The sequence below is a fragment of the Ursus americanus genome, chromosome 2, assembly GCF_024610735.1.
Source record: "Ursus americanus isolate L20-20 chromosome 2, mUrsAme1.1.p, whole genome shotgun sequence".
NCBI classification, from domain to species: Eukaryota; Metazoa; Chordata; class Mammalia; order Carnivora; family Ursidae; genus Ursus; species Ursus americanus.
In genome coordinates, this window is record NC_142128.1 from 28,875,636 (window position 1) to 28,903,205 (window position 27,570).

Below are 27,570 nucleotides of genomic sequence, written 5' to 3' on the forward strand. Positions count from 1 at the left end.
CGATGTGAATTACGTTCCATTATTGCCTGACATCCTACTCAACCCCTGGTCAGGGATCCAAACTTGCTGCGATTATATGACTATAGGTGGAAAACCTGACGACAGTCTGACCACCAGTCTAGTCTCAAACGGAATCCTTTTAGATGCTTAACTGACAAACCTTCTAGCAACTCTTTAATAATACAGAATCGTCTATCAGATTTGGGCTTCTCTGTATTTTTTATGTGCAACTGTCTATGCCTATGATGAAATCTTCTCCCGGTTTTCCTAAATTTGCCGTAGAGGACAGGCATGGCCCCAACAAGCCGGGTCTCGGGCTCAGCCTCAGGCTGCAACTCGCGCCGGGAGCCTTTGTCCAGCGGGACTGCTGACGTGGCAGCCTTCTGCCGCCACCCTACTGCATCCTCTGGGGACCCGGGTCCTTGACAGCCGTGGTGGACCGGGCCTCCTCAGTCCCTGTGAGGAGGGAGGCTGGCTGCGAGGTGCTGTTGCTGTGTCGGCCGAGCTCTGGGCTGTCAGTCCCTGCTGCCATGAGGCCACGGGCAGAGGGAGAGAGGACCTGGTTGTAGTCTCTGACAGACAAAGCAGCACCTTGTTCACGAGGTGTAGAAATAGGAAGTCTGCTCCCCCTCTCCCCCCAGCAAGCATCAATGCTCCGATGTCAAGGAGGCTGGAAGAGCCCCTCAGGGCCTGGGCAGTGCCAGTCACAACACTTGGGTTTCCAGCCGTCGGACTTCCTTGACCACGAGATCAATGTTAATAATTGGGTTGAAGTACAGGGCCCAGTAAAATAAACAGTTGCACACAAACTGAGGAATGAGGGGCCAGAACATGGCCACGAAAAGCCCCTGTGTTGATACTTTCCAGAAATGGCTCCACATCCTCTGAGGCACGGTCCTGTGAAAAGAAGAGAAGCATCTGAGAGGCGGAATTGTGATGCTCTTTCTAATGATGACGCCAAAGTGCTCGGGCCCTGGGCCTTCTTCCCAAGCGGAGTCTGGCTATCCGTGCTGCAGAGACCTTGCTTCCTGACCCTGCTGCCCAAGGTGGGCCTCCGCCTGACCAACTGTCCTCAACTCCTAGGATGCGGCCTGCAGGTGGTGCCTGTTCCTGGTCCCCACGCGGGGTGAGGAACCCCCCACCCCAGCCCGGCCTGCTTCGTCACTGGGTCGCACCTGTATGGATTTAATATCCATACTTTCTCTGCGAGGCTCTGGGCCTTCAGAGTACAGACTGTCTTCTTTACCAAAACGTGTGCAGCACCCAGCAGAGAGCCAGGGGCAGAGGAGGGGCTCAAGGAACTGTGCGCATGAATAAATCAACAGGAGATTCTTGTCAGGTTTTTGGAACTATTATAGGACTGTTCCTGACTGACAAGGCCAAGAACTCTCTGAGTCATGGGATGTTTAAGGCTGTAAGGGTGCTGGTGTGGGGCTGTGTTACTTCCGCCTCTCCTGTAGCCGCCCCCTTTCTTCTGGAAACACTGTCTGAGTTTTCCTTCTTGGTGCCTCCTTCCCTTTTTCTTTTCCATATGGTCCCGGTGGAGCTGAAGGCAGCCTCTGGCTGGGGGGCAGGGTATGCCCCACAACTGTGTGATAGGTCTGGGTGGGCAGGGGCCCCAGGCGGCGCCAGAGCAAAGGAGTGGGAGCCCCGAGACTATAAGTGCTGTGGGGAAAGAAGTGTTCCCTCCACCAGGGTTGCTAAGCTGTTCAAATCTGTGCCTGGAGTGACCATGGGCCCCGCGTGAAGAGAGCTGCCTGAGGCCAAACAACAGAGCAAAGGGCAGGGCTGTGAGAGGGAGAGGGTCAGTCCTCATGACAGCATCTGGGTCTCTGGGTCCAGCCGTGCAGGAAGCCTTGGTGGGGCATTTCTCTTTTTGGGAAAGCCAGTTCGGGCTGATTTCTATCACATGCAACCAAGAGTCCTGACTGTGACTAGCTAGCCCAATGCTCTTATTTTACGCATTAATCCAGAGAAGTGATTACCATCCTGATCGGTGGCCGAGCAGGATTAGAACTCATGCCTACAGGATTCCTCACCAGATCTCTACACAGTGCCCTTTCCGTAAAGCACCCTCTTCTCACTTATATATTCCTTAATACAATCCTTCATGCACACCCCCACCCCAAGAAGTACGGATGATACATGGAGAAACTCTTGAACAGTGAGCACCAAGAAAACTTCCCCGCCCCCAAACATGAGGACGGTTTCCTATTCGCTGCTCAAGCAGTGTTTCTAACGTGTTTTCACGTTTACCTACTACTTCAGAAAGGAACCTTCCACCACTTAGTAAGTCCTTCTCAGTGTCTGCTGTTCCAGCCATCTCCAATGTAAAAACACACTTACTTCAGCTCACTTCTTGACCAGATCCTCCAAAAGGAGAATAATTCCAGAACCGAGAGTAACATGGCGTTGACAATGAGAAACCGTGACGTCCAGTAATGGACCTCCAGCCAGTCCCAAGCAAATTCAGCAATCAGCTGGTACGGAAGGAAGGAGTACTTGACAAGGAATTCTCTCCACTGTTTCCATGTGGGGTCTCGAAGATCCTTTAGAGTAACAGAAAAATAAGCACAAGAGGATGCAAAAAATCGTGAGGATTGACTTTTACAGAAAATATTGTGGTCCTCACGGTGAACTTTACATTTATTAAAATACCCACACATCCAACAACATAACATGAAATTCCCATCCATCAGCTCACCTTATAATATAACTAATATCACACTGGATAAATGTTACCAAAGAAGTTGAATAGAGATGCTTCTTATGTAATGGTGGAAACTCAGAAGTAAAAATCTAAGCATGAGTTATAAATAATGAGGTTGCAGTGAACTGAAATTAGACCAGTTTTTAAATTTCTTGCTCACTGCATGGGTGACTCAATTTTCTAAGTTTGACATCTTAGCCACATTGGAATGATAACAGATCATGGGAAAAATTAAACATACACCTTGAAAAAGTAATTCTGGGGAAGATAAAAAGCTCTAACTACAGATATTAACAAATAATTAACCAGAGCATTTAAACAACTCATGGAGGCATCCAGAAGGCTTACGGGAGCTCAGCAGGACTGTGTACAATGGGGCAGATACTAAATATTACAAGAAGAAAGTGAGCCTGATGAGAGGACAGGGGTTGTTGGGGCTTGTTAAAATGGAGAGGTAGGGAGGTCTCTGTGCTCCCAGTCCAGCAAGGGCAGGTAAGAGCAGGGAACTTGGTAATTAGGTAAACACCGTGCAAAGGGGCTCATCAGCAGGCTTTAAACTACATCCAAGGCTCAAGTCAGTTAGGCAGACACCTGACTGGAGTATTTTAAAAAGGGTCTTCAGAGATTTAGGAATTCTGTTTTAATAGTTATGGGTATGGATCATATACGACAATTCCTATAACCATGTGACTTTTGATTATAACAGATCAGAGAGACTGTCCTCAGAGCAGCAATGCAAAGGACATTACCTGAAATGACTGACCAACCAGGCACAGAGAAATCACTAAGTGCGGTCCACCAACAATTCTGGAGGACTCCATGGGTCACACCGAAGACACAAAAGCCAAGGTGGGTAACTATCCCTGCCAGGGGCCTGTGGTCAGCTGATGTGACAACTCCCATCAGTGAGGTGGATGAGGCTTACTTTTCTGAGGCCACTGGGAGGGCTGCTAACCCTGCCCTGCGGTGGGACAAATAATCATCCTTTGGGGATCCTCTTAACAGACAGATGACCAAGCTGGAAGGCTCGCAGATCTAACCTTCGGGCAACCTAGACCTAGGCTATCTTCTTTTAGAAAAGCAATGCTGTTTTTCTCCCCCCTAAATATTTCAAGTCCAGAGGGTAGCCCCTCTTGCTGTGTGTGATGCAGGAAACAAAACCAGCTTCTGGAAGTGGGGAGGGGCTGCTTTATGTGCTCTTATAGGGTTTCGTCTTAAGGCTGGGTGCTGTTGGCTCTTCCATGACAGCTACAGTCCCATCTCCAATTCCAGACCACACCGAGGAGTAGCAGAATAATTCCATTCAAGCACTGTGCAGACCTACCAGAAGCCTTGTGATGATGTCCTCCCCGGAAGTGTCTTCTTGCAGAGGGCAGATGGTGTGGATAAAGGGTAGGAAGGTGTCCGTGTAGTCAAATAAGTAGAGGTACAGCAGACCGAGTCTCGGAGAGCTCTTGAGGGCATACAGCAGGAACAGCGACCTGCCTGGGTTCACAGCCTGCGCAGGACAAGGCGGGTATGGGGCTGAGTTACAATCATGGCGGCCAGCTCCCCACCTGTGCTCCTTCCACAGTCTCACGCCCTTCGCCATCAGCCTTTCGTGGGTGGTTTGCACAAACAATGAATGAATGAATGAATGAATGGCAAGAAGAGTCCAAGTGATCAATATGTTGGGCTACATTTAATAAAGACCCACTCTTTCTCCATTGCTTTGTCAGGAGGGCTTGTGTGGAGCCGAGATGCATACTCCTATGCATGCCTAGTGGCTAGTAAAACCCAACCTTTTTGGAAAACAATTTTGTAAACTGTATCAAAGAGTCTTAAAAATGTTTAATTTAGGGGCACCTGGGTGGCTTGGTCGGTTAAGCGTCTGACTCTTGGTTTCAGCTCCGGTCATGATCTCAGGGTAGTGAGATCAAGCCCTGTGTCGGGCTCCATGCTGGGCGTGGAGCCTGCTTAAGATTTTCTCTCTCCCTCTCTGCACCCCCCAACCCCGCTCACATGCATGCTCTCTCTCTCAAAAAAAAAGTTTAATTTAACCAGTGTATGAGTGTGCACCACTTAAAATAAAAGTCATCACAAATACAGAAGGCTCTATGCACAAAATGTTTAGTGCTGCATTGTGCATAACAGAGAAAGTGAAATCTGCGATGTAAGTAATGAAGTTACAGTAGATGTTTTAGCACAGAGTTTGTACAGCTACTGAAAAGTGAATGTGTGCAGTTTTGGGTAATGCCCATGTTACACTGTTAGGTGAAACAAGATTCAAAGACATGTAGCAATCTGATCTCTCCACTGTTGGCCTCATAGAAGCCAGGCCTCCTTCACATCTGCTCCTAGAGGAGCACCTGGCTCACAGCAGATGTGTTTGTGGAATGAACACACAAACAAAAGGACCACTTAAATTCTGCACAGAAAACCGTCTGGAAGAAAATAGAGAAAATGCAGCATAAACCATGTCTGACTCTCAGGTGGGACTGTGGGCGATTTATTTTTATCACTGTGGTAAATTTTGCTATGAAGAATGTGTATTTATATTTTTCCTGATTATAAAAGTAATTTCCAAGTGATTCAGTTTACCTTGACACTACTAAGCATCAAATAAAATGGGCAAAAGGTATGAATGGCTACTTCACCAAAGAAGATATAATTAAGGATGGCAAATAAGCATATAAACAATCCTCAGTATCATTAGTTTTTAGAGAAATGTAAGTTGGACAAGTCCGTAAGCACTATACACTTATTTGAATGGAAAGGGGGGGAGCAGGGCTCAACAAAGGGGCAGGAGGCAGATCTGGGGAGTGATGGATATGTTCACTAGCTTGATTATGATGATGGTTTCATAGGTGTGTGCTGTATGTCAAAACTTATCAAACTAATGAATAAATAAAGGAGATGTGGTATACACACACACACACACACACACACACACACACACACACACAATGGGATAATATTCAGCCATAAAAAAAGAATGAAAGCTTGCCATTTGCAGTGACATGGATGGAGCTAGAGGGTATTATGCTAAATGAACTAAGTCAGAGAAAGACAAATACTGTAAGATTTCACTTATATGTGGAAGTTAAGAAACGGACTGAGGGACGCCTGGGTTTCAGCTCAAGTCATGATCTCGAGCCCCACATTGGGCTCCATGCTCAGTGGGGAGTCTGCTTGCTATTCTCCCTCTCTCTCCCTCTGCCCCCCCCACCTTGTGCTCTATTAAAAAAAATGAAGAAATGAGAGAATTATAGTATCACCATTTTGCAAGTAAAGAATCAATGATCATGGTGGCTGCTATCGTCAGAAAGAAACAATTAGATATCATGACCCTCTTGATGGAAGAAAACACCACCACCTATGAAGTAGTCTTGTCAAACACCTAAACCAATCCAAGCTTCTAGATTTAACTACTGGATTATGGGATATGCAGGAGACAGCAGAACCTGTCAGGTGACACCACAGAGAGACAATCAGCCAAATTCAAGATGTGGGAAAACTACAGGCAAAACTATCTGGTTTCATTAACAAATAAATGCAGGGTAACAAAAAAGAGGGAGGGAGAATCCACACACTACAAGAGACTTGAGAGACACAATAACCACAGGTAGACCTTGTTTGGAACAAATGAACTGAAAGAAAAAAAGATGTAGCACATTTGAATACTGACAAGTTATTTGGTATCAGGGAATTTAGTTTTGTTTTTAAATTTTTTAAAAAAGATTTTATTTATTTATTTGAGAGAGAACAAGTTGGGGGGAGGGGCAGAGGAAGAGGGAGAAGCAGGCTCCCCGCTGAGCTGGGGGCCCCAGACATGGGGCTCGATCCCAGGACTCTGGGATCATGACCTGAGGTAAGGCAGATGCTTAACCCACTAAGCCACCCAGGCACTCCTAGTTTTGTTTTTAAAAAAAGAGTCTTTACTTTTTAGAGATTCACAATGAAATATTTACTTATGAAAAAAAAGGTATCTTAGATTTTCAAAACAGTCAGGCGTGGGAGTAGGTGGGGGGATCCCTGAAATAAACATGACCATAAGTTGCTGTAGCTGGTAAGGGTACTTAGCAGTTCTGTACTGTTACCCTGCTTTCATGTTTGAAATTTTCCAAAGTAAATACCTCTGCATCCTAACGTAGGTGGGAAATAGACATGGGAGTAATTCATCATTCAAAAATGTTTCCTAAACTGTTTTTTTTTTTTATTATCCCCCTTTAAGGAGCCTTTGAAAAACATTTTTTTCCCTCATAATCCTGCCTCCCCATGAAATGGGAATACCACAGATATACTACACATCTGTTTATGTACTGTGGTCTTTTGGAGGGGGACACAAATCACAAACTAAGACTTTTTTTATTCTTTACCCCCCACCAATCAATCACCTTGGGGCCAATACTGTTCTTGTTGAATATGCAAGATCTAAAGGAGCACTGGTCCCAGAAAGAAAGTCTGAATATGGCCAGCCACATCATGGTTAGTACAAGAGAAAGGGAGATGAGCAGGTTACCTACTTGTGGGGCTGGTGTCAGTGGGAGTACTGAACCGGTGTGAGCGCTTGGCTGCTTCCTATCAGAAGAGGAAGAAAAGCCACCACCTGGTGGAGTGGTTATGATGATAGCACTTCAGCGGGCGGCTGTTTCTTTCATGTCTAATGAGAATAGGAATTGCACCCGGACACTAGGGCTGGAAGAATCTTATCACACACGTTTGGACCTTTCAGCTAATTCGTGAATTGTCAAATGGCCATGCTTGAGGAGGGGCTGGCAGTTTAGAAGACCTGAAGGAGCCAACTGATAAGATTCCGCCTGGGTTCAGAACTGGTTCCTGTTTGTTCTGGTTAATCTTAAGATTACTTTCAAGTATTTCAAATAGAGGGTTAGCAATAACCCAAAAAACAACAAACCTTCTACCTAAGGACCTTCATGCCCAGTCTCCAAAAATTCTGAAACGAGTGTTTTTTTAGTTTTAAAATAATATGTGTACATAGTCAACACAATGTTTTCCAAATGGCACAAAAATGTATTGACAAAATTCTCCCTTCTGTCCAAGTCTCAATCCCTAGATGAAAACATTAACAGTTTGTGTACCCTTCCACAAATATTCCATGCATATGCAAACATACAGATACATACAAATGCATCTTTTTCCCAATGTGCTTTTCTTTATTTGCAGTTAACAGGACAACTTTGGGCATCCTTCCTTACTGGCACACCAAGTCACCACCTCCTACCTTCTTCTGTAATGGTTATATGTACAGGTGCACCCTCTTTACTGAACCTGTCCTCATGATGGGCACTTTGCTTGTTTTCCACGTGCTGCTATTACCAACGATGCTGCTGGGAGCATCTCACTGAATGACGTTTGGGGACTCAAAGCTCAGTTCTCACCGTGACTCTATGAAGTCACTTATCAAGGAGGAGATGGGCACACGGGGCCCTGGAGGAGCAGGTCAAGGACCGCAGCCGCCCTGCCCTTGATCCCCAGACCAGGCTGCCTGTACTTTGAGCCCAAGGAAGGGAAATTGCAGGTCACAGGGTTGGGGCAGTTTAAATTTTAATAGTTATTGATAGATTGCTCTCCACGGAGCCTGCACCATGTTTAGGATCCAAAGAACATGTGAGTGTGTCTTTCCTCCGATTAGGATGCTCTTATCCTTGACAAGACCAGAGAGGAGAAAATGATGCCATCTGCTTACTTCGTTTTGCACTTCTTTAATTATGAGTGAGCGTTTTTCCCCATGGACTTATGGGTCATTTGTAATTATTTTTCTCCAAGCTGTCTTTTTTAGGATCTAAGTTGGTATATATTCCAGATACCTTATAATAAAAACTATTGGTTTCACAGTACAGCATTTGCTAAATCTTATCTGTGGTGCAGTCACGGTGAAGAATAATTTATCTTCAACTCATAAAGTTGGAGCTGTGTATCGCCTGTGAGCTAGCAATCCCGTTCCTCAGTATATACCATCAAGCATAAGAGCGTCCAAAGAATTTCCACGGCAGCACTGTTTCTAGTAGCAAAACTGGAAAGAATCCCAGGGTTCACTGACAGAACAAGGCCTCAACCAGCATGTGCTCGAAAGAGAAAATTAGTGAACTGGAGCCAGAGAGGTAAAAGCTACTTGCAGAAGGACATGTGCCCTTACCGTGGAGGTTACGGACCCATGCAACAGCGCTCCTAGTGCCTGCATCCGCACACCCCGATACAAGTAGGGAAACACGCCCGATAAAGAGCCCCAGCTCTGCAGCAGGCACATGGTACCTCTAGAGAGGGTGGGGAGCTGGGGGCTTCAGTGGTGTCTGTGATGTTTTCCTCAGCTGTGGGCAGGCAGATGACAGAGAGGCTATTCTCTATACTTTTCTTAACTTAAAAAAAATGAAGAGTTCACCTTATATTCCCAGAGATTTTGGGGGGGCTTCACACCTAGGGCTTTGACACGCTCCAGTTCCAGAAGGATGGCTCTTCTGTGGCTGCTGTTTTCTATGGTATATGGAGCCCTTGAAAATTCTTCCTCTGTCAGGGTTAAAAGCAACCTGTCGGGGAGGGGGAGCAGCAGGAGGAGATTTCTTTTGAGATTATATACTGGAGGCAAACTCTCCACAGTCAGGCTTGCTTCCTGTCAGCACAAACACGTTAGGCTTGAGTAAGGTAAGATACTTAGTATATGACATAGCAGTAGTAACAGCAAACCACTAAATGCCTAGTGACTCTCTGAAACACTTTCATGAGTCATCACTGATCCATTTAACAATTCTGCCCAGTAGGTGGCATGATGGCCATTCTGTGGCTAAAAAATGGCTTGGAGGAATAAAGTGGCTCAGCCAAGGCACAGCCTCTCACATATTGCTCTATTTTTCAAAATGTGTATATATATATATATATATGTGTGTGTGTATGTGTGTATATATATGTGTATATATATGTGTATTTATATATACACATATATATATACATAAAATTGGAAAGAAATCCAATAAAACGTTATGATTTTAAGAGTAGCTGTTTGGGGGTAGTAATTTAAGAAAAATGATTGCAGATCCCTCATCTGATCCCTTTCATCAGAAAACATGACTCCACCTCAACAATCACTCATCGTTAAAAACACCCTGATGCAGGAGCAGCCGAGAGCCCGACAGGCACACAACCGCTGGAGGGATGGAGGCTGATGTCCTTACGTGGGGAATTTGGAAATTTATCAAAGTTGTAAAGGTTTATGACCTTTGACCCAAAAACTCCAGTTCTAGGAATCTGTCTTCTGGAAGGAAGGCAATTATGCAAAGATGTATTAGGTAGGTAGAGAAAAAAAAATTTTTTTTAACCACAATTTGGGAGAGATGCTAATTCCTACAATAAACAGACGATTCGAGTGGGAGCATTTGGCTTTCCCAAAGGAGGGTCAAGCGCTGAAAGCCCACTTCCAGGGGGCAGTGAATGGACGGCCGTCCGGGACAAGCGGATTGTGGCTGCTCTTGGCACTGCATGGTGTACTAAGTACTATCCCTCCACAGTCCCTCCGGGGAAGGAAAGACTCCAATAAGGATGGACAGTGCTCTGGAAGGGAGGAAGGGGATACGCTGATGGGCAGAAGCAGGCCTCCCCTGAGCCTGGTAATTCGATTTGGGAGTTCCTCATACCAGGGCATTTGCTACAACACTGTGTGGAATTGCCTGGAACAGGAAAGAGGAAACAACCCAGATTTGTTCTGGTAGAGATGAAATAGACTCTGGTATATACACATATGTGCATATATAGATACACATATATAAACAGGTCTGGTTAGTATAATTGTATTTTCAGTTTAATCAAATAAATAATATACATTTATGTGTATCTCTGTATGAACATGGAAAAAAAATCTGGAAAGAATTCCAGAAAGATGACCATGGTGGTTTTCCCTGAAGAGTAGAATTATGAGGGTATTTCACTTCCAATACCCTATAGTTCTACAGTATTATTTTTAAATAACTAGTAAATACCAGCTTCTTTTATCATCAAGCAACACACAAAATGTCAATAACATAAAATGATTCAGCTGCTTTGGAAAAACAGTTCGGCAGCTCCTCAAAAAGCTAAACATAAGGAGTTACTTCATGACCCAGCAATCCCACTCCAAGAGAGTACTGAAAATGCAGGTCTGCGCAAAAACCCGTATACCGAGGATCATGGCGGCACTGTTCGTAACAGCCCCTGGACGGAGGCAACCCAAATGTCCATCAATGGAAGGATGGCTACATAAAATGTGGTTTAGCCACAAACTGGAATATTACTCAGCTATAAAAATACATGAGGCACCCACACCTGCGACAACTTGGATGAACCTTGAAAGTATTCTGCCAGACCCCAAAGGTCACGAATATTGTCTGCTTCCATTTACACGACATAGTCTAAATAGGCAAGACGGCAAGAACGGTGGTTGCCGGCAGATGAGGGAGGGGCTTATGAGGACCGATGGCAAAAGGGTAAGAGCTTTCTTCTTGGAGTGATGAAAATGTTCTAAAACTAGACGGGGATGATGGCTACACACATCTGTGAATATGATGAACACCATGGGTTGTACACTTTAAATAGCTGAATCCTAAGAGTATGTGGATTATATCTCAATAAAGCAGCTTAAAAAAATGTCAGAAGATCTTGCTTCTCACCTTCCATTTACTCTTTCCGCTAAAAACCTGTCTCTGTAGAGAGAGGCCCAAGGGCCCAGCTGCTCCAGCCAGAGGACAACTTCTTCTGCTGTCCACTTGGCCACAGCCTTGTGGACCAGGAGGTCGTGCTCAGATTCCCTGCTGCTCCAGTGATACACGAGCAGGACCACCTGGGGAAGAGGGAGAGCCCTTAACACATAGAAAGGTCAGAGACGCCAGCTTCTCCATCTGTGAGCGTGGGACAGGGAAGGGAAGAGAAGAGGCTGAGCATGAAGGGAAGGAGGCCACTCCAGTACAAGGAAGCAAAGCAACACCACTGCCAGAGAGCCAGGGAGCAGAACTCTCGGGGGGCTCCTCTCACTGCTGGGGGTGAGGCCATGAGGGAACAGGGACAGGAACAGGACTCAGCGCAGAGCATCTGGCTGCACTGCACCCTTGATCCCAACATCTTGGCTGACATAATGGACTTATCATGTGCCTTTTTTGCTGGAAAATGTGTAACCTTTAAATTGTTGTAGCATGGAACTAAAAAGGAAATAGTTTCTCCATGGGATGTTTGTAAAGTGCTACTACACTCGAGGCTGGACTATCAAGGCAGACATGGTCTTGAATTCCAGTTCTAACACCTTCCTGCATTGGTCTCCTCACTCTAAAATGGGAACAACAGGGGCGCCTGGGTGGCTCAGTCGTTAAGCGTCTGCCTTCGGCTCAGGACGTGATCCCAGCTTCCTGGGATCGAGCCCCACGTCAGGCTCCTCCGCTGGGAGCCTGCTTCTTCCTCTCCCACTCCCCCTACTTGTGTTCCCTCTCTCACTGGCTCTCTGTCAAATAAATAAAATCTTTATAAATAAATAAATAAATAAACAAACAAACAAATAAATAAATAAAATGGGAACAACAGGGGCGCCTGGCTGGTTCAATCAGGAAAGCATGCGACTCTTGATCTCTGGGTTGTGAGTTCGAGCCCCATGCCAGGCCTCCAGCTTACGTTAAAAATAACGATAATAATAATAAAAAGAAATAAACAGATAAAATGAGAGTAATAACGGTGGCTATTGCAGAGGTTATGAAGAGCATGAAATGGAATAAAGCTAACAATAACCGGGCTCTGACTATGACGTTGACTACTTGAGTACGCAGCATCCCCGAAGAATCACACAACCCAGCAGATCTCCATGCATGAGGTGATCATCGCATGCAGGTATGCCATCAATTTCAACAGAATTAACTTCAGGGGAAACTGTGCGGGGAGGGGGCAGAGAAACACAGTGATAAACTTACGGCCACACCAGTTAAAGCGGTGAGCACTCCGGAAAAGAATCCCCCACCTCTCTGCGGATTCACTCGGCCTGTGTTTGGAGCTAAAGGAATCTGATCATTCCCATATTTCTGAAAGGCTGCAAGACTCTGGACTATGTCATTATTCTGCTGAATGTCTTCAAATCGCATTCTAATGGCATCAGGAAATAATTTTTCAATGGCATCCCTATGGAGAATAGAAAAAAAAAATCACAAGACAGTTGTTTGCCTAAATATACTTCTCATGTTTAAAGGCTAAAATCACACTAACAATCCATATTTAATAATATACAAGCACTTTATAAGAATGGACAAGAAGGCTGGTTATGGCCCTGATGGTAACAGCAAAAAATGAGAAACAACTTACATGTCCAGAGTTAGAGCCACAGTCAAATAAAACATGGTCTATTCACACAGTGGAATGCTACATGGTTTTAAAAATGAATTTACTGGGTATCACTTGTATCTAGATAGATAAATTTAAGACATACATATCATTGAATGAAAACAGTAAAATGTAAAACCATACAGATAGTACACCATGATGTGAGGAAATATTTGCATTTCCTATTGGCACACATGTGTATAAAAGTATTTTTAAAAATCTGAAGGAAATCATAACTGAAATGACTCAGGAAAAAACGAAGGAAGGAAGGATGGCAAGATGGGGAAGGAGAGGTCGAAGGGGTTTTTAACTTTATCAGTAATTATTCTAATTTTTAAAAAAGAATAGAAACAAGTAAAGGTATCTATGTATTGCTTATGTTATTAAAAATTAATTCATAAAAAAGAAAACAGGTCGAGTTGAGTAGTAAGAGGAAGACCATTAGGTCCTCCTACTGGTCTCTATTTTCAATTACACATAATCAGAGAATCTTCTTTCAATTTAAGATCAACCTTCAGGTAAACCAGGCTGACAGGTGAAAGCAAAGTGTTTGTAAATATATTTCATACGAGAAAGAGAATATTAGGTTAATGTTTTCATGGAACTTTCTGATACTCTGTTGATATCAAGAAGCCAACAGAAGAAAAGCAAGGATTTTAGCCTCAAAGACCTCACAAGTACATTATAAATATTATGGACAGAAGCAGAAAAGAACCTACTATCTGAAAGGTCTTGCCATTTGTTTTATGAGACTATGCCTGAGAAACTACCTCTATTGATATGAAAACTGGAACAGAGTTTAGTCAAAGATGAAGAAAATCAGCACAGAATTGTGCAGTCATACCACTTTCTCTATCAGACCCAGGGTGTCCTCGGTGGATACGGATCAATAAAGTGTTATATGACAAAGGATAATAAGCAATAACCGATAATCAGAGTTTCTTTTTCTCCTTTGTGATAAACAATCACAAACAGATCACGGTCACCTGTGAGGAAGGGCGTCAGGATCTGCAGTCCTTGAGCTCCCTGACTCACATGCCAGCAGATCTAGAATGATCACGGCGAAGGAGGGGGTGCTCTGCGCCTCTGGCCCTCTCAAACATGGCTGCTCCCATGAAGACAGGCACACTGTGCCAGCTGTATGGGCTACCGATAAGGACTGAGCATTACCTGAGGAGAATATTGACTTTGGGGAAACCTTCCCATTTTTCTCTGCATTCCGGACACTCTGTTTTCTTTGAAGAGGCCCACCATAAAGCTAGGCAGTGCCGGCAGAAGCTGTGCCCACAGTTCAAGGTGGTGGGGTTAACCAGGATGTCGTAACAGCAGTGGCAAGAAAATTCACTAATGGAAATCTGAGGGCTGGTGCTCTGGAGAGGGTCACCCTTCTCGTGGGTCATCGTGTTCGGATTGTTCTGCGGAGACTCCTCCATCTTAGCAAATTCTGGGATGCACAGGCACAGAAAACTTCAGACTTATGAAGCTGTGGCAAAGCATCATTAAATCTAGAAGAAAAAGACAACAACAGAACTCGGACAAATAGTTTAGCAGGTGTTTGAGATTACTGCCATTCTATTAAAGCCGACTTTTAAATGTGACCAATTTAATGTCTAAAAATTCACAGTCCCTAAACCAAATAAACCTCGCTGAATTTCTTCCTGCTCTGTCATACTTCTGAAAATTAGGTGAAGCAAAACAATGTAGTGGAAAGCTTGATGGACTTGGGGGCGGTGGAGAATTCTAGATCCTTCTCTTTCACTAATGTAATTCCTCTGGCCTCAGTTTTCCCAATTCAATTTCTCAAGTCTTTTCGTGTATATGATTTTAAAAAACAAAACAAAACAAAACAGCGTTTTGGGCCAGTAAAATGTCTGAAGTTGGTAGTAACAGATGTAGTTCATGTAAATAATGCCTTTTTTATCCAAACAAATCTGCCTTTTCGTTAGGTAATTATTTATTTCATAAACATATGATTGCAGAGGCTCCCATAGGAATAGTACCAAAAAGTGAGTGAAACCTTGTTTTCTGAGGTGCCTTGTGCCAGATCAACTCCACTGGGGCTCAATATACCCTTTCCCCCAAATCGATCCAAACACATGTCATGCCCTCTGGATTTGGCCAATTTGGTGCCACAGAAACATGCTAATGTTGCTAATAAGCAAACGGCAAAGGACCATACTTTTCTTGTTCCTATCTGGGTTTTAGGAGATTGCTTTATGGAGAGACAGTATGGTGCAGAACACAATGGAGTCAGAATCCTAGCTCTTCGATCATGCTCCGTGACTACGCATAAGTTACTTGAGCTCTATGAGCCCTGTGTTCTCGATTGTGTAATGGTGGTTAACAGAAACCTTCAAGGCTTCTTGAGACGATGAGAGACATTGAAAGTAAAGTGCCAAGGATGGTATATGGTGTAAACAGGGGCTAAAGAAATGATTCACACTATTCCTGGCATTACCACAGTGGAAGCGCTGGCGGGTCAGGGTGTCTTCACCTCGCTATTGTGAAGACAAAGGAAGTCACCCACTCTTCATCACCCACAGTGGTCATGCAGACAGGGCTCAAGTTTTTACACGTTCCGGTTACAGTGGTTGAGAAACAGGCTCCAGGGCTGGGCTGCCCGGGGTCTTACTCTATCTCTGCCACTCGCTAGCTGTGGGGACTGGATGTTTTGGAGACTCAGCTTCCTCACTGAGGCAGTGGGGGTGGTAAAAGCATTTACCCTCACTGGGAAGGTGTAAGAATTAAACAAGAGTATGCAATGAAGTGCCTCGTAGAGAGTCTGGTATGTGGCAAGTAAACCATATACGGTAGGAGTCTACCTCCTTTTCAAATACAGTCATGAGAATTGTATCACCTTTTATTATGATGATGATGATGATGATGATGTATTTGAGACAGAAAGAGAAAGAGAGAGAAACCCCAGCAGATTCCCTACTAAGGAAGCCTGATATGGTGCTGGATCAAAAGACCCTGAGATCATGACCTGAGCTGAAACCCAGAGCCTGATGCTCAACTGACTGAGCCACCGGGGGCCTGGGATTGCATCACCTTTTACACAGAGCACTTACCTACTTACATAGAGCATTATATTGAAAGCAAATCTGGGGGCACCTAGGTAGCTCAGTCGGTTGAGCAACTGACTCTTGGTTTCTGCTCAGGTTGTGATCTCAGGTCGTGAGACTGAACCCAGTGACAGCTGGTGCTCAGGGCAGAGTCTGCTTAAGATTCTTTCCCTCTCCCTTTCCCTCCTCTACTTCCCGCCCCTGCCTAAATAAATAAATAAATAAATAAATAAATAAATAAATAAAATCTTTAAAAAAAAAAGCAAATCTATAAGCAAAGACTAATAGAAAATACAATGAAGTATTTGTAGTGGGTGTGAGTATGTTGGGTAGGGGGAGGGCTGTGATTCTTTTGGTTTTGGTTTTCTGTATTTATCAGGTTGTTCTTAATGAAAATGTATAATGTTATAATAATTGTAAAAATATATATGAAATTGTAAAAAAAAGCAAAAACATTATATTCCTTTTGGCTCAATACCAGCAGGGGATTTTCAACTCAAAGAATAAACACAACTGAATTTTGAACTCAGCGTTAAAGTGGAATAGAGATTCCTCATCAGTACTAAAAAGATAATTAGGCAAAGATAAATATAAAGTTAAAAGATTAAATATCAGATATAAAATTTTAAAACATAATAATTAAATTAATATAGTTATTCACAACAGAGGGGAGCAACCTTCTGTAGAGGCCTAAATTGTTCTTTTTGGGGTGCCTGGCTGGCTCAGTCAATGGAGCAGGCGACTCATGATCTTGGGGTTGTGAGTTGGAGCCCCACGCTGGGTGTAGAGGTTACTTAAAAATAAAATTTTAGAAAAACAAACAATTGTTCTTTCTGGAAGAGCTCAAATAAATATTTTCTTAATGAAAACTACATCATTTCTGATAATCAATCATATTTGTTTATTATTTGTATGTTTAGGAGCATTAAAAAAAATCCTAAGTGCTTTCCTTTGGGCAGTCTCTTCAAATTGCTAAGGGAGATCTTATACAGGTTTTAAGAAAAAGGAATCATTTTGATAAAGTAATTCCCTTATCTGGCTAATGCTGATTAAACAACTGCCATGGGGAGAGCATTATCCTAAGAAATATTAATTGAACCACTGCTATTTATTTATTTGCTTATTATTATTTAAACATTTTATTTATTTATTTGAGAAGGAGAGAGAGCGCTTGTGCACCAGCGGGGAGGGGAAGAGGAGAGGGATAAGCAGTCTCCCTGCTGAGCAGGAAGCCCCACCTGAGGCTCCATCCCAGGACCCTGGGATCATGACCTGAGCCAAAGGCAGATGCCTAATCCACTGAGCCACCCTGGTGCCCTGAACCATTGCTATTTATTGAGCATGTCCTATGAGCTGGGCATTGGGGAGGCCCTTTAGGTATATTTAGGATCTCATCTGGATTTGGTGTCAGAGGAAAGACCCCGAGGTTTCCAGTGAGGGCTGGGCAGAGAGTCAGAAAAGAGGGGCCTGACTTGGGCACTGCGGTCAGCGTTTTCATGGGGATCAGCGAGTGACCCAGAGCTACAGGTCTGATACGGCGGTCTTGTGTGCCTAGTTAATGACAGGTGGGCCAATGGGAACTCATAAAGGTTTCTGGGGCAATCAGATCAGCAAAGCTGCGCTTGAGGATGATAAATGCCCTCAGGAAGGAGGGCCAGACTAGGAAGACTTAGAAGTAAAATGTAGGGGCACATGGGTGGCACAGCAGTTAAGCGTCTGCCTTCGGCTTAGGGTGTGATCCCGGCGTTACGGGATCGAGCCCCACATCAGGCTCTTCCACTATGAGCCTGCTTTTTTCTCTCCCACTCCCCCTGCTTGTGTTCCCTCTCTCGCTGACTGTCTCTATCTCTGTCGAATAAATAAATAAAATCTTAAAAAAAAAAAGAAGTAAAATGTAGATCACTTCTGGGACGAAGGCGACAAAAAAACGAAAACAGCAGAGGAATGAAAGGTGATGAAGAAAGGGATCAATGTATCTGAGAGACATTAAGAAAATAATTTATGGGCTCCAGTGACTAGAGAGAAAGAATGATCAAAGATGCTGCCTCGGTGTCAGAGCCAGAGAAGAAGAAAGGTACTTGTGGTGGAAATGGGTTACTGTGAGCACATGGGGCCAACCTTAGAAAGAAGTGGAACTTCAGAAAACTTAAGTTTGAGGTGATGATAAGACTTCCAGGTAGAAATGTCCAATGAGCAGCTAGAGATACAAAACTGTAGTTGGGAGTTAAGAATGAGGCCAAGTGTATGCATTTCAGAGTCATTTGCAGAGAAATGACAATATGTATTGAAATTCATTTCTTACCAATTAGCCTTTTATTTTTTTAAAAGATTTTATTTATCTGAGAGAGGGAGAGAGACAGTACGAGCATGAGCGGGGGGCCAGGAGCAGAGGGAGAGGGAGAAGCAGACTCTCCGCTGAGCAAGAAGCCCAACACAGGGCTTGATTCCAGGACTTCGAGATCATGACCCGAGCCAAAGGCAGACACTTAACCGACTGAGCCACCCAGGTGCCCCTCACCAATTAGCCTTTGAAAACTAGAAGGTAAAAGCTGTTCCTTACCTTACCATCTCTTAAAGTTTATTTCTCATGACAGGAAACAAACCACGTATTGCATCTACAATGAAAAGATGAAGTGGCCACTAACTTTGCCTTAAAATTGTCTTTAACAAACTAGAAACTGCATAGACTTTGATTACATCTTAGGAACGCTGCTCGTTTCAGGTTACCCTAAATTCAAAGTGTGAAAGCTAACATAGAAAGAATACACATCTAAACCAAAGTCGGTTATCTTTTGCTATTTCTGTCTGTCTGCTTTTGGGTTATTTCCATGAGGGAAAGCAGCGCTTTCAGAGGAAGAAGGTACCTCTTAAGTGATAAAATGTAGCTCAGACACTGAAGTTCCAAGCTGTGGGTCAACACACCCTCCTGCACTGGCAATGATTAAAGGCCTCTTTGAGAAAGCCAGTGTTCTTGAGGATGTTTATAGATGTTCTCTATAAACTTGGCCCACAGCAGGAGCTGTGAGAGGATTTTGCTGGCTCTTTCCGAGTTCCTTCACAAGTAAGCATTAGAATGTCCCTGTGGCCTACTGTCTTCTTTCCCTGTCTCCAAGGCTCCAGAGAGGACTAGGGGAGGAGATTCATTCCATTCTCTACCCCCTGTGCCATCTTCACAGGGATACACTTTCGTTTAAGCATCACATGAAATGACAAGTGTTAATTACCTAGTTCAAAACTGAGGGCTAAGAATGCCGGAGTTTGGAAAAGTCTGCAAAAACCGCAAACAGAGACAAGTTTAAAATGACAAGATGAACACCACAGAAGTGAAGAATACAGCAAACCTCTGGGGACTGCGTCACTCTGAAGAGCTGTGGTTTCTGGATACAAATTGGGGTCTTCAACTGATGTCTGCAGAGGCACGTCAAGAGGTCTGCGCATGCTCTGAGATTACATGCCAGGCTTGTGTTTGTGCATAAAACTGTATAACGTGAGCACTTGCCTGAAGGAAATCTACAGTTTTTATTAGGTTCTCAAAGAGGATCAAGACCCAAATAAAGTTAAAAACTACTGTTTATCCACCAGGATAAAGAATTTTTATTTTATTTTTTTCATTTTTAGAGATTTTATTTATTTGTGAGAGAGAGAGAGCAAGCGAGAGCGTGCACACTCATGCAGTGGAAAGCAACAGAGAGGCAGGGAGAGGGAAATGGAGAGAATCCCAAGCAGACTCCCTGCTGAGTGTTGAAGCCCCACTCAGGGCTCCATCTCATGACCCTGAGATCATGACCTGAGCCGAAACCAAGAGTCAGAGGTTTAACTGACTGAGCCACCCAGAAGCCCCAGGATAAAGACATATTTTTTTTTAAAGATTTTATCTATTTATTTATTTGAGAGAGACAGAGCACGAGCAGAGGGAGAGGGAGAAGCAGACTCTCCACTTAGCAGGGAGCCTGATGTGGGGCTCGATCCCAGGACCCTGAGATCATGACCTGAATTGAAGGCAGACACTTAACCGACTGAGCCATCTAGGCGCTCCATTAAAGATTTATTATTTTAGAGAGAGAGAGAGAGAGAGAGAGAGAGAGAGAGAAGGAGGGAGGGAGGGAGAGAGGAAGAGAGTACAAGCAGGAGAGGGAGAGGGAGAGCCTCTCAAGCAGGTTCTCTGCAGAGCGCAGAGCCTGAAGCAGGGCTTGATCTCACAACCCTGAGATCACGACCTGAGCTGAAATCGAGTTGGACACATAACCAACTGAGCCACCCAGGTGCCCCCAGGATAAAGACTTCTTAAATGTTCTACAGCCCCCTGCTTCCTAGAGTGGTTATAATGAAGCCAGGTGAGCGTTTCCAAGGTGATGCGGTATTACTGCCAGGAGCTTCCACACTCTCTGTCCTGGAAGTCTCCACACAGGGAGCCACCACTCCACTTTGGTGACACGTGGCCTTTGGATAGGCTTTCACATGGTGCTGCTCTTTCTCCCTCTCTCCCTGACCCTCTCTTTCTTCCTCCTCTCTCCCTTCTCTTGAATTTAGTGCCGGGGATAAAAAAAATCTGATTTCACATAAAAATCCAGACTCCTGGCTTCTGTTGAAAAAAGTCAGAAGACCTGACAAGACTGGGATGTCATATGGAGCGACAAGAATCAGCTGGAGCTGAGAAACTCAGCAGCTGCACCCTTCAGATAGGGCAGGTCCGCTCTGGTTCGCTAGTCCTCACCCACCTGTTTTCCTCATTTCTGTTTCCTGCCTGACCTTGGGCATATCTGGGTGAATATGTGTTTTCATGACCTCTCCCAGAGCTGATGCCTTTAGAGTCTCCTGATGAGCGTATGAGGTTTCTAGGTTAACTGGTCTTAGGCTAGCAAGCTTCAGGAGTTCGATCAGCTTACAGTTTTCCTGTTTCCTGACGTGCAGGCAGGTTTCTTACCATCACTGCTGAGAAAGTGCCTCTGAGGTCTTCCACAAAATTTTCTAAATGACTGCTTCTATTCTGTTTTACACTCAGAGGCCAGATACCCCCGTTCAGTAGATTCCACATGCGAAAGGCTCTGGCTGAATCTGAGGGCAAGTCTAAAAATGCTAAGTTGGCTTTATTCTCCTCATATTCCCAGAGATCGGGGTCAAAATGAATGAAGTGAGAGTTTGTGGGCTCTTCTATGTATCAAATATTTAGGACAGGCCTTTAAGACACCTGCTTTAATATTTTGGAGTTATTTACTTCCTGGTTCTGAGAAACAGTGTAATTTTTTTTTTTCTGATAATAGCTAACGTTTATTGGCACCATGTAACAATGATGTCTACACCTCGGTTCTAAAATCAGAAGACAGGTTCTGAGTCCCAGCTTCACTAGGAGCCATGAGACTGTGGGAAAATTAGTCATTCTCTCTAAGTCTCCCATTAGCATATGTAAGGAATGGGGTCACCACAGCAGACCTCACAGAGCTGTCATGAGCACTAAGGAGATACATGTAAGCACCAGCACATTGGAAGTGTTCAGTAAATGTGGTCTCTTCTTCCACGTCCAGATGTGTGACACTTCCCAAACCGTGTAAGTGAGGAATCTCGAAAGTTGTTCTTATGCTCATGCCATATAATCAACAACTTGTTCTGACATCTCAGCAATGTAACTTTTAAAGCACCTGGAAAGATATTACTTCCTGAGGAAAATATCATCTCTAAAATTTCAGCATCAAGAAATGGCATAAAGCTTTAGAAAACATGAATATGTAAAATATGACACGAACAAACTGTATAGTTGGCCTTTTTTTTTTTTTTAAGATTTTATTTATTTATTTGACAGAGAGAGAGACAGCCAGCGAGAGGGAACACAAGCAGGGGGAGTGGGAGAGGAAGAAGCAGGCTCCCAGCAGAAGAGCCCGACGTGGGGCTTGATCCCAGAACTCCAGGATCACACTATGAGCCGAAGGCAGATGCTTAACGGCTGAGCCACTCAGGCGCCCCTAGTTGGCCTTTTCTAAAATGCTCATGGGTTTGGTCTGTTGGCACAACTGATAGGAAACACTGATCACAGTCTGATGAATTGGGCAATTCCAAGATCTCTATCGCTCTAACCTTTTGTTTCCCCAAAGAAATACCTAACTGACATGCTATAGTTATTTGAAAAATCTATGAAGGAAGAAAAAGGGCTGGGATACATACAATCTCCCTATTATTCTGGGTGATTAAAGAACCTGCAGGGAACTTGGCTACTGCTCCCGTGGAAGGAAAATTGTTTGACTTGGTCAAGAACTCATCTGTGGATTCATCTAGAGGGCTACTCTCTAGAAGGAGGTGGTAGCACTGCTGTCACCTGTTCGATTCCTTAGTCGCCCCAAAGGCAATTAAGACAGTAATCTGCATTGAGTTTATCAAAGAATAATGCATTAATTCTGAGTTTAAGTGGACAATTTGTATTCCTTACCTTATAAAGACTTTGTGTAATGATTGTTAACTCTTTAGAAGTCATAATCTTCAAAATGCTTTGTTCAGAGATACATAATTACAGTTATATACACAAAACGTTAATTGTGACGATAGTACATACCTACTGTTTTAGGACTAATCCTTTGGAGGGCTAATTTATTGGAATTCCAGCCTGAAAATATGATCTCAATCACTCCTTAGCAAACATGTTTCGCTGCAAGAATACAAACATTTTGGGGTGCCTGGGTGGCTCAGTCATTGGGCGTCTGCCTTCGGCTCAGGGCATGATCCCGGCGTTATGGGATCGAGCCCCACATCAGGCTCCTCTGCTGGGAGCCTGCTTCTTCCTCTCCCACTCCCCCTGCTTGTGTTACCTCTCTCACTGGCTGTCTCTCTCTCTCTCTCAAATAAATAAATAAAATCTTTAAAAAAAAAGAATACGAACATTTTGGCTTTATATGGGCCTTTAATTAGGCTATTTATTTCTTTTTATTATATATTACATGACAACAAAGAATAATGACAATTGCTAATATTTACTGAGTCCTTATAATGTGAAAGGTAATCCTATGAGATAATTATTATTCTCATCTCCATTTTACAGATGAGAAAATGGGAGGCCTCATTAATATAGGGCAGAACCAGGTATTGAATCATGGTCTGAGTTAAAGCCTGACCTCACATTATTTCAGCGAGGTAATCAGTAATAGCTAATGGTTCAAAGGACTAATTTGCTCCTTTATGCTGCTACTATGAAGCTGAGAAGTCCAAACTGGAGGAAATAACTGGGATATGACAACACTGTGTTTTGGAACATGAACTCCAGCTTGTGGCTGTTAGGGTGAGCGTGGGGTTCCATGAGATAAATAAGCAGAAACAGTCACAAAAGAAATAGGGGTGAGGGGGCTCCTGGCTGGCTCAGTTGGAAAAGTATGTAACTCTTTTTTTTTTTTTTTAAAGATTTTATTTATTTATTTGACAGAGAGAGGCAGCGAGAGAGGGAACACAGGCAGGGGGAGTGGGAGAGGGAGAAGCAGGCTTCCTGCTGAGCAGGGAGCCCCATGCGGCTGATTCCAGAACGCTTGGGATCATGACCTGAGCCAAAGGCAGACACTTAACGACTGAGCCACTCAGGCGCCCCAGAGCATGTGACTCTTGATCTCAGGGTCATGAGTTCCAGCCCCACGTTGGGTGTAGAGATTGCTTAAATAAATAAACAAACTTAAAAAAAAAAAGAAAAAAGAAACAGGGGCGCCTATTTTTGGCACCACATGTCTACTTCTGGGGACACCACTATAAACACTGGTAGAATACTACAGACATTTTAAATGTCCAAAGAGTGACTGTCCACATCTAGTGACTATGAAGTAAAAAGAAATGTGCCCAAATGTAAGCAAGGCAAGGGTCAAAACGGCAATAAAAAGAGAATATTATGTGCATTTCTTGTAGGTGGCAAAAATGGGCTTTCATTAATACAAGGGAAACATTTCCAGGCTCTTACCATATCAACTCTTGTCCAAATAGACAGATTTTCTTTTTGGAAGGAGTCAGAAATTACTAGGGCAAAGGTAGCTAACTACCTCACAGGAGGTTAACTTGCTGCCTGAACTCCGAGGCCGCATGATTTACTGCTCCTGAGTGGTGCTGGGCAAGAGAAGAACACACTAGACAGGTGTCCTGGCTCTCTGTGAGACTGTCCGCTTTCGTTTCTGTTACGTGGCATATACTTAACGACCTGTCCTGTGTTCAATGCGGTAGATGTCCAATAACTTGTGATAAAAAACTGGTTAGTAAGCATACTTCAATTATCAGTTTGGGTAGTCTTTCCCTCTCCAATCAAATCTTGAGCTGCTTGAGATCAGGTATCAAGCCACAGAATTCTATCATCCTTCCTGAAGTAGCTGGCACAAAGATGGGTTCTGGATATTTGTTGATGAAAATCAAATCAACATGTATCTGACCCCCTATGGTAGTAATTTCTTTAGAACATCCGAAAGAATCACCTGGAAGTTTGGTGAATCTGAATAAGGGTATCTGAGGGAGAGGCCCAGGCACGTATATTTTAAACAAGTATCTTAGGAGATTCTTATGCACACGGAAGTTTGGGGACTAGAGAGCTGTTACATACTAATAAACAAATGTATAAACCTAAATATACGTTTCAAACAAGGTATGGGTAAGGTGTGAGCAAAATAAAGTTTAACACTTCCAATCTCATTTCCTCTTCTCTCCAATCCCTCCTCTGTCCAATGCCTGAATCATCCTCCCGGAGCAAAATTCTAATCAAACATTTCCTTTGCTCAAAACCTTCTTGACCATAAGAAATTAAAGCTCATAGTTGTAAGCCTGTCATTTAAGAATCTTTATGGCCTGCTAACAAAGCAACACAACTTTTTTCCCCCCCTAAAGTAGGCTACACCCCAATGGTGGGGCTTGAATTCATGACCCTGAGATCAAAAGTCCCATGCTGTATGGACTGAGCCAGCCAGGAGCCCCAACGCAACTTTTTAATAAGAGCACAAAGTTTGGAGGCAGAACGACTGATTTCAAATTCCAGCTCCACCAATTCATAGTGTGACCTCAGGCAAGTCACTTAATTTCTGTGCCTCAGTTTCCTCATCCATAAAATGGGGATATTAATACTACATGACTGATACGGGTGTTGATAGGATTAAATGATACGCACTGCACTTAGAATAGTAACCAGCACATAAGTGCAACATAAATGTTAGCTATTACTATTACGATGATTATATCCTACTACTCATCTAGTCACAGAGGACACTTTTGCCCCATCTCTTAATTTCTGCTCTTGGGCATTTTTCCATATCACACTGTTCCTGTCATCTGTAATGCAGCTCCACATCACGACTGGGTCAAAAGTGTTCAACTGACAAGATCCAAATCTCCTGTCACTTCAAAGTCTTTAATGACTAACTCTCCTCACACCCAAATTAATCTTTCCTGCCTCTGTGCATTAATATAACATTTATTTGTGTGTTTCTTCATCTCCCAGACTGTAATTTTTCCTGGAGAGGCTTGTATACTTAAAACAGTATGTTCTTAGGAAAAGAGAGATGTGGGTTCCAAACAGGTCACATTTATTCTCCCCGAGCCTCTTATTTCCCATTCATAAGTTCAAGATAATAATATCTACTTTGAAGGAGGTTTAAACGACAAACTCTATCCATAGGTCCTCAAAGAGTCTACTGAATAATTAGACTTATTAATAGTTGCACTTACAGAGTGCCAGCTATGTTAGTAGCGTCAGCGCCGAGCACTAGAGCAGACAATTTTCCAACACGTTTGTGGAGACAGGCAGCGAAACGCAGAACACTTCAGGCGACCCAGACCGGCTGTTTACAAAACAGCCCTGACAAGAACAAACCAAACCACCTAACTGGGCACGTGCACTCAGCGCCGGCTCTGGGGTGTGCCCAGAGAAGAGAGTAAAGCTTCCTCCTATTGGCCTTTCCGAGGGTGACATCGAGACCACCCCCCAAAGGACCGACCAATGGGCTTTAGCGGGGAGGACCCAACAGCGACAGCTGAGGGCATGACAGCGTCTGGGCTCTTTCTCTTCTCCACCAAAGTTGGGGGGTAGCCGCCCTGGGCACTGACAGGGCCTCCTCCTGCCCCGCCCAAGAGCCTCAGTTGGACACAACCTGATTCTCATCTACCCTTTTTTCTTTTTTCTTTTAAAGAAAACTCCCTTTTGCACAAGTTCCCATTAGGAGCCGTGAGCACGGAATCACAAGGGCTGGGTTCTAGACCAACCCCAGTGCGACTTCTGGGGTTTCACTGTCCCTTTTGTGCTCGTCCGTTACCCTATTTTATAACCGGAGCAATCGTTTAGCTTTGGGGCAGGAACTGCCTCGCCAATCAGACTCGAGGCTCAGTCTATCAGGAGCCTGCTGATTTCGGGACGCGCAGCCACAGGCTGCGGCAGGGGCTCCTGCCTGGGGCTCCTGCGGGGCGAGCGTCCCTTCGTCCCCCCTCCAAGGTGCCTGGAAGCGATACCCCCTCCCTCCTGCCCCAGGGAGGTCCTGGAGCGGCTGGCTCTGACACTGACGCCCTCGGGGACGCAGACGAGGCCCAGGTACCCGCCGTGCCGACGTGGGGCTCTCGGGAAGGGACGGGGGAAGTTGGCCACCCAGGGGTCCGCGTCCCGTGGCCGGGACCGCGGCTGCTCAGGACCCGGGCCTGGGTGAGGAGCCCCGCGCAGCTTCTTTGACCGGTCCCCCACAGCCGTTCTCCACACGCCGCCCCGAAATCGAGCCCGGGCCCCACCCCCTATTTCCTCCCCCGCCACTCTGGGGCTTACCACTCAGCTCCCTCCGGGCCCACTCGGCCGCCGGCCGCCTCCCGGACCCCCGCGGAAGCTGTGGAGAAGGCGGCCACTTCACTTCCGGAAATAGCCTAGGACTCACTGCGGAGAAGCGTGCCCCGGGCCCGCGACCATAGAGGAGAAACCGCACTCTTCTCCCAACCCTCTCAACCCCGCGACCTCCCTGCTGCCTAGAGCGGCGACTTCCCGGCCGAGGTCTTTGGCGCATGCGTGCCACCTCAGGTCCCCGCCCTTTACTCTCCAGGGACAGACCCAGGGCCCTAGCGTTACGCCCTGAGGGTGAGGCGGGTGTCTGGGTTAGGTCGTCTCGGGAGACTTTGTGTGTGCCTGGAGGAAACAGCTTTACCCAGAAATTAAATATTATAAGACCGCACTGTAGTCCCCATAATTTTTTTGCTTTCGTATTTTATGCAGAAAAATCCCAGGACCTTGGCTGAAGTTCTATTTGCAGTATTAACCAGAATTAAAATGACTTTATCACCATGTTTTTCTCCCAATGTCTTGGTTCGTTGAGAATTCATGCTGATTATCTGTTTTAAACCGCTGGCCTGGAGGTTGATAAACTGATCACTTGGGATGACATTTTTTCCCCCTATAGATCAAATTGGCAAAGAATTAAAAGACTTGTCCTGTGCTAGTGCAGAGAGGTGTGAACTCATTTTCTGGAGAATAATTTGGTACTAGGTATCAGCGTGTGTGTGTGTGTG

The 27,570-nt window shown here is 44.6% G+C and overlaps 2 protein-coding genes across 5 annotated transcripts in view; one reads left to right on the forward strand and one right to left on the reverse strand.

Annotated features, from left to right (window-relative positions):
- Positions 1-234: 234 nt before the first annotated feature.
- On the reverse strand, positions 235-27,056 carry BFAR (bifunctional apoptosis regulator). 3 transcript variants are annotated; one of them, XM_087870331.1, is made up of 9 exons: positions 26,840-27,056; positions 19,320-19,363; positions 14,201-14,535; positions 12,628-12,832; positions 11,347-11,516; positions 9,093-9,237; positions 4,035-4,208; positions 2,347-2,549; positions 235-897 (listed from the first exon to the last, which is right to left on the reverse strand). In XM_087870331.1, the coding sequence occupies exons 3-9, from the start codon at positions 14,461-14,463 to the stop codon at positions 705-707; spliced, it is 1,353 nt and encodes a 450-aa protein (XP_087726457.1). In that variant the 5' UTR covers positions 14,464-14,535; positions 19,320-19,363; positions 26,840-27,056; the 3' UTR covers positions 235-704. The 3 variants fall into 3 exon arrangements, with proteins under 3 accessions (XP_087726457.1, XP_045632041.1, XP_045632042.1); XM_045776085.2 differs by lacking the exon at positions 19,320-19,363; XM_045776086.2 differs by lacking the exons at positions 19,320-19,363; positions 26,840-27,056 and adding an exon at positions 25,759-26,268.
- The window catches only part of PARN (poly(A)-specific ribonuclease), a 155,747-nt gene continuing 154,688 nt past the window's right edge, over positions 26,512-27,570 (forward strand). For both annotated transcript variants that reach the window (XM_045776083.2, XM_045776084.2), the window contains exon 1: positions 26,512-26,614. The gene's annotated coding sequence lies outside the window, so the exon portion shown is untranslated. The remainder of the gene's footprint in view (positions 26,615-27,570) is intronic.

Bases quoted from the DNA above. Each gene is read 5' to 3' on its own strand.
- BFAR (XM_045776085.2), bottom strand. From the start codon at position 14,463: ATGGAGGAGTCTCCGCAGAACAATCCGAACACGATGACCCACGAGAAG. The intron at 4,209-9,092 runs GTGAACTCTTCA...TGTCCTGCGCAG, and splicing joins AAAATCTCTGGGAATATAAG to GCTGTGAACCCAGGCAGGTC. The intron at 2,550-4,034 runs GTAGGTCTGCAC...GTTACTCTAAAG, and splicing joins ACATCATCACAAGGCTTCTG to GATCTTCGAGACCCCACATG.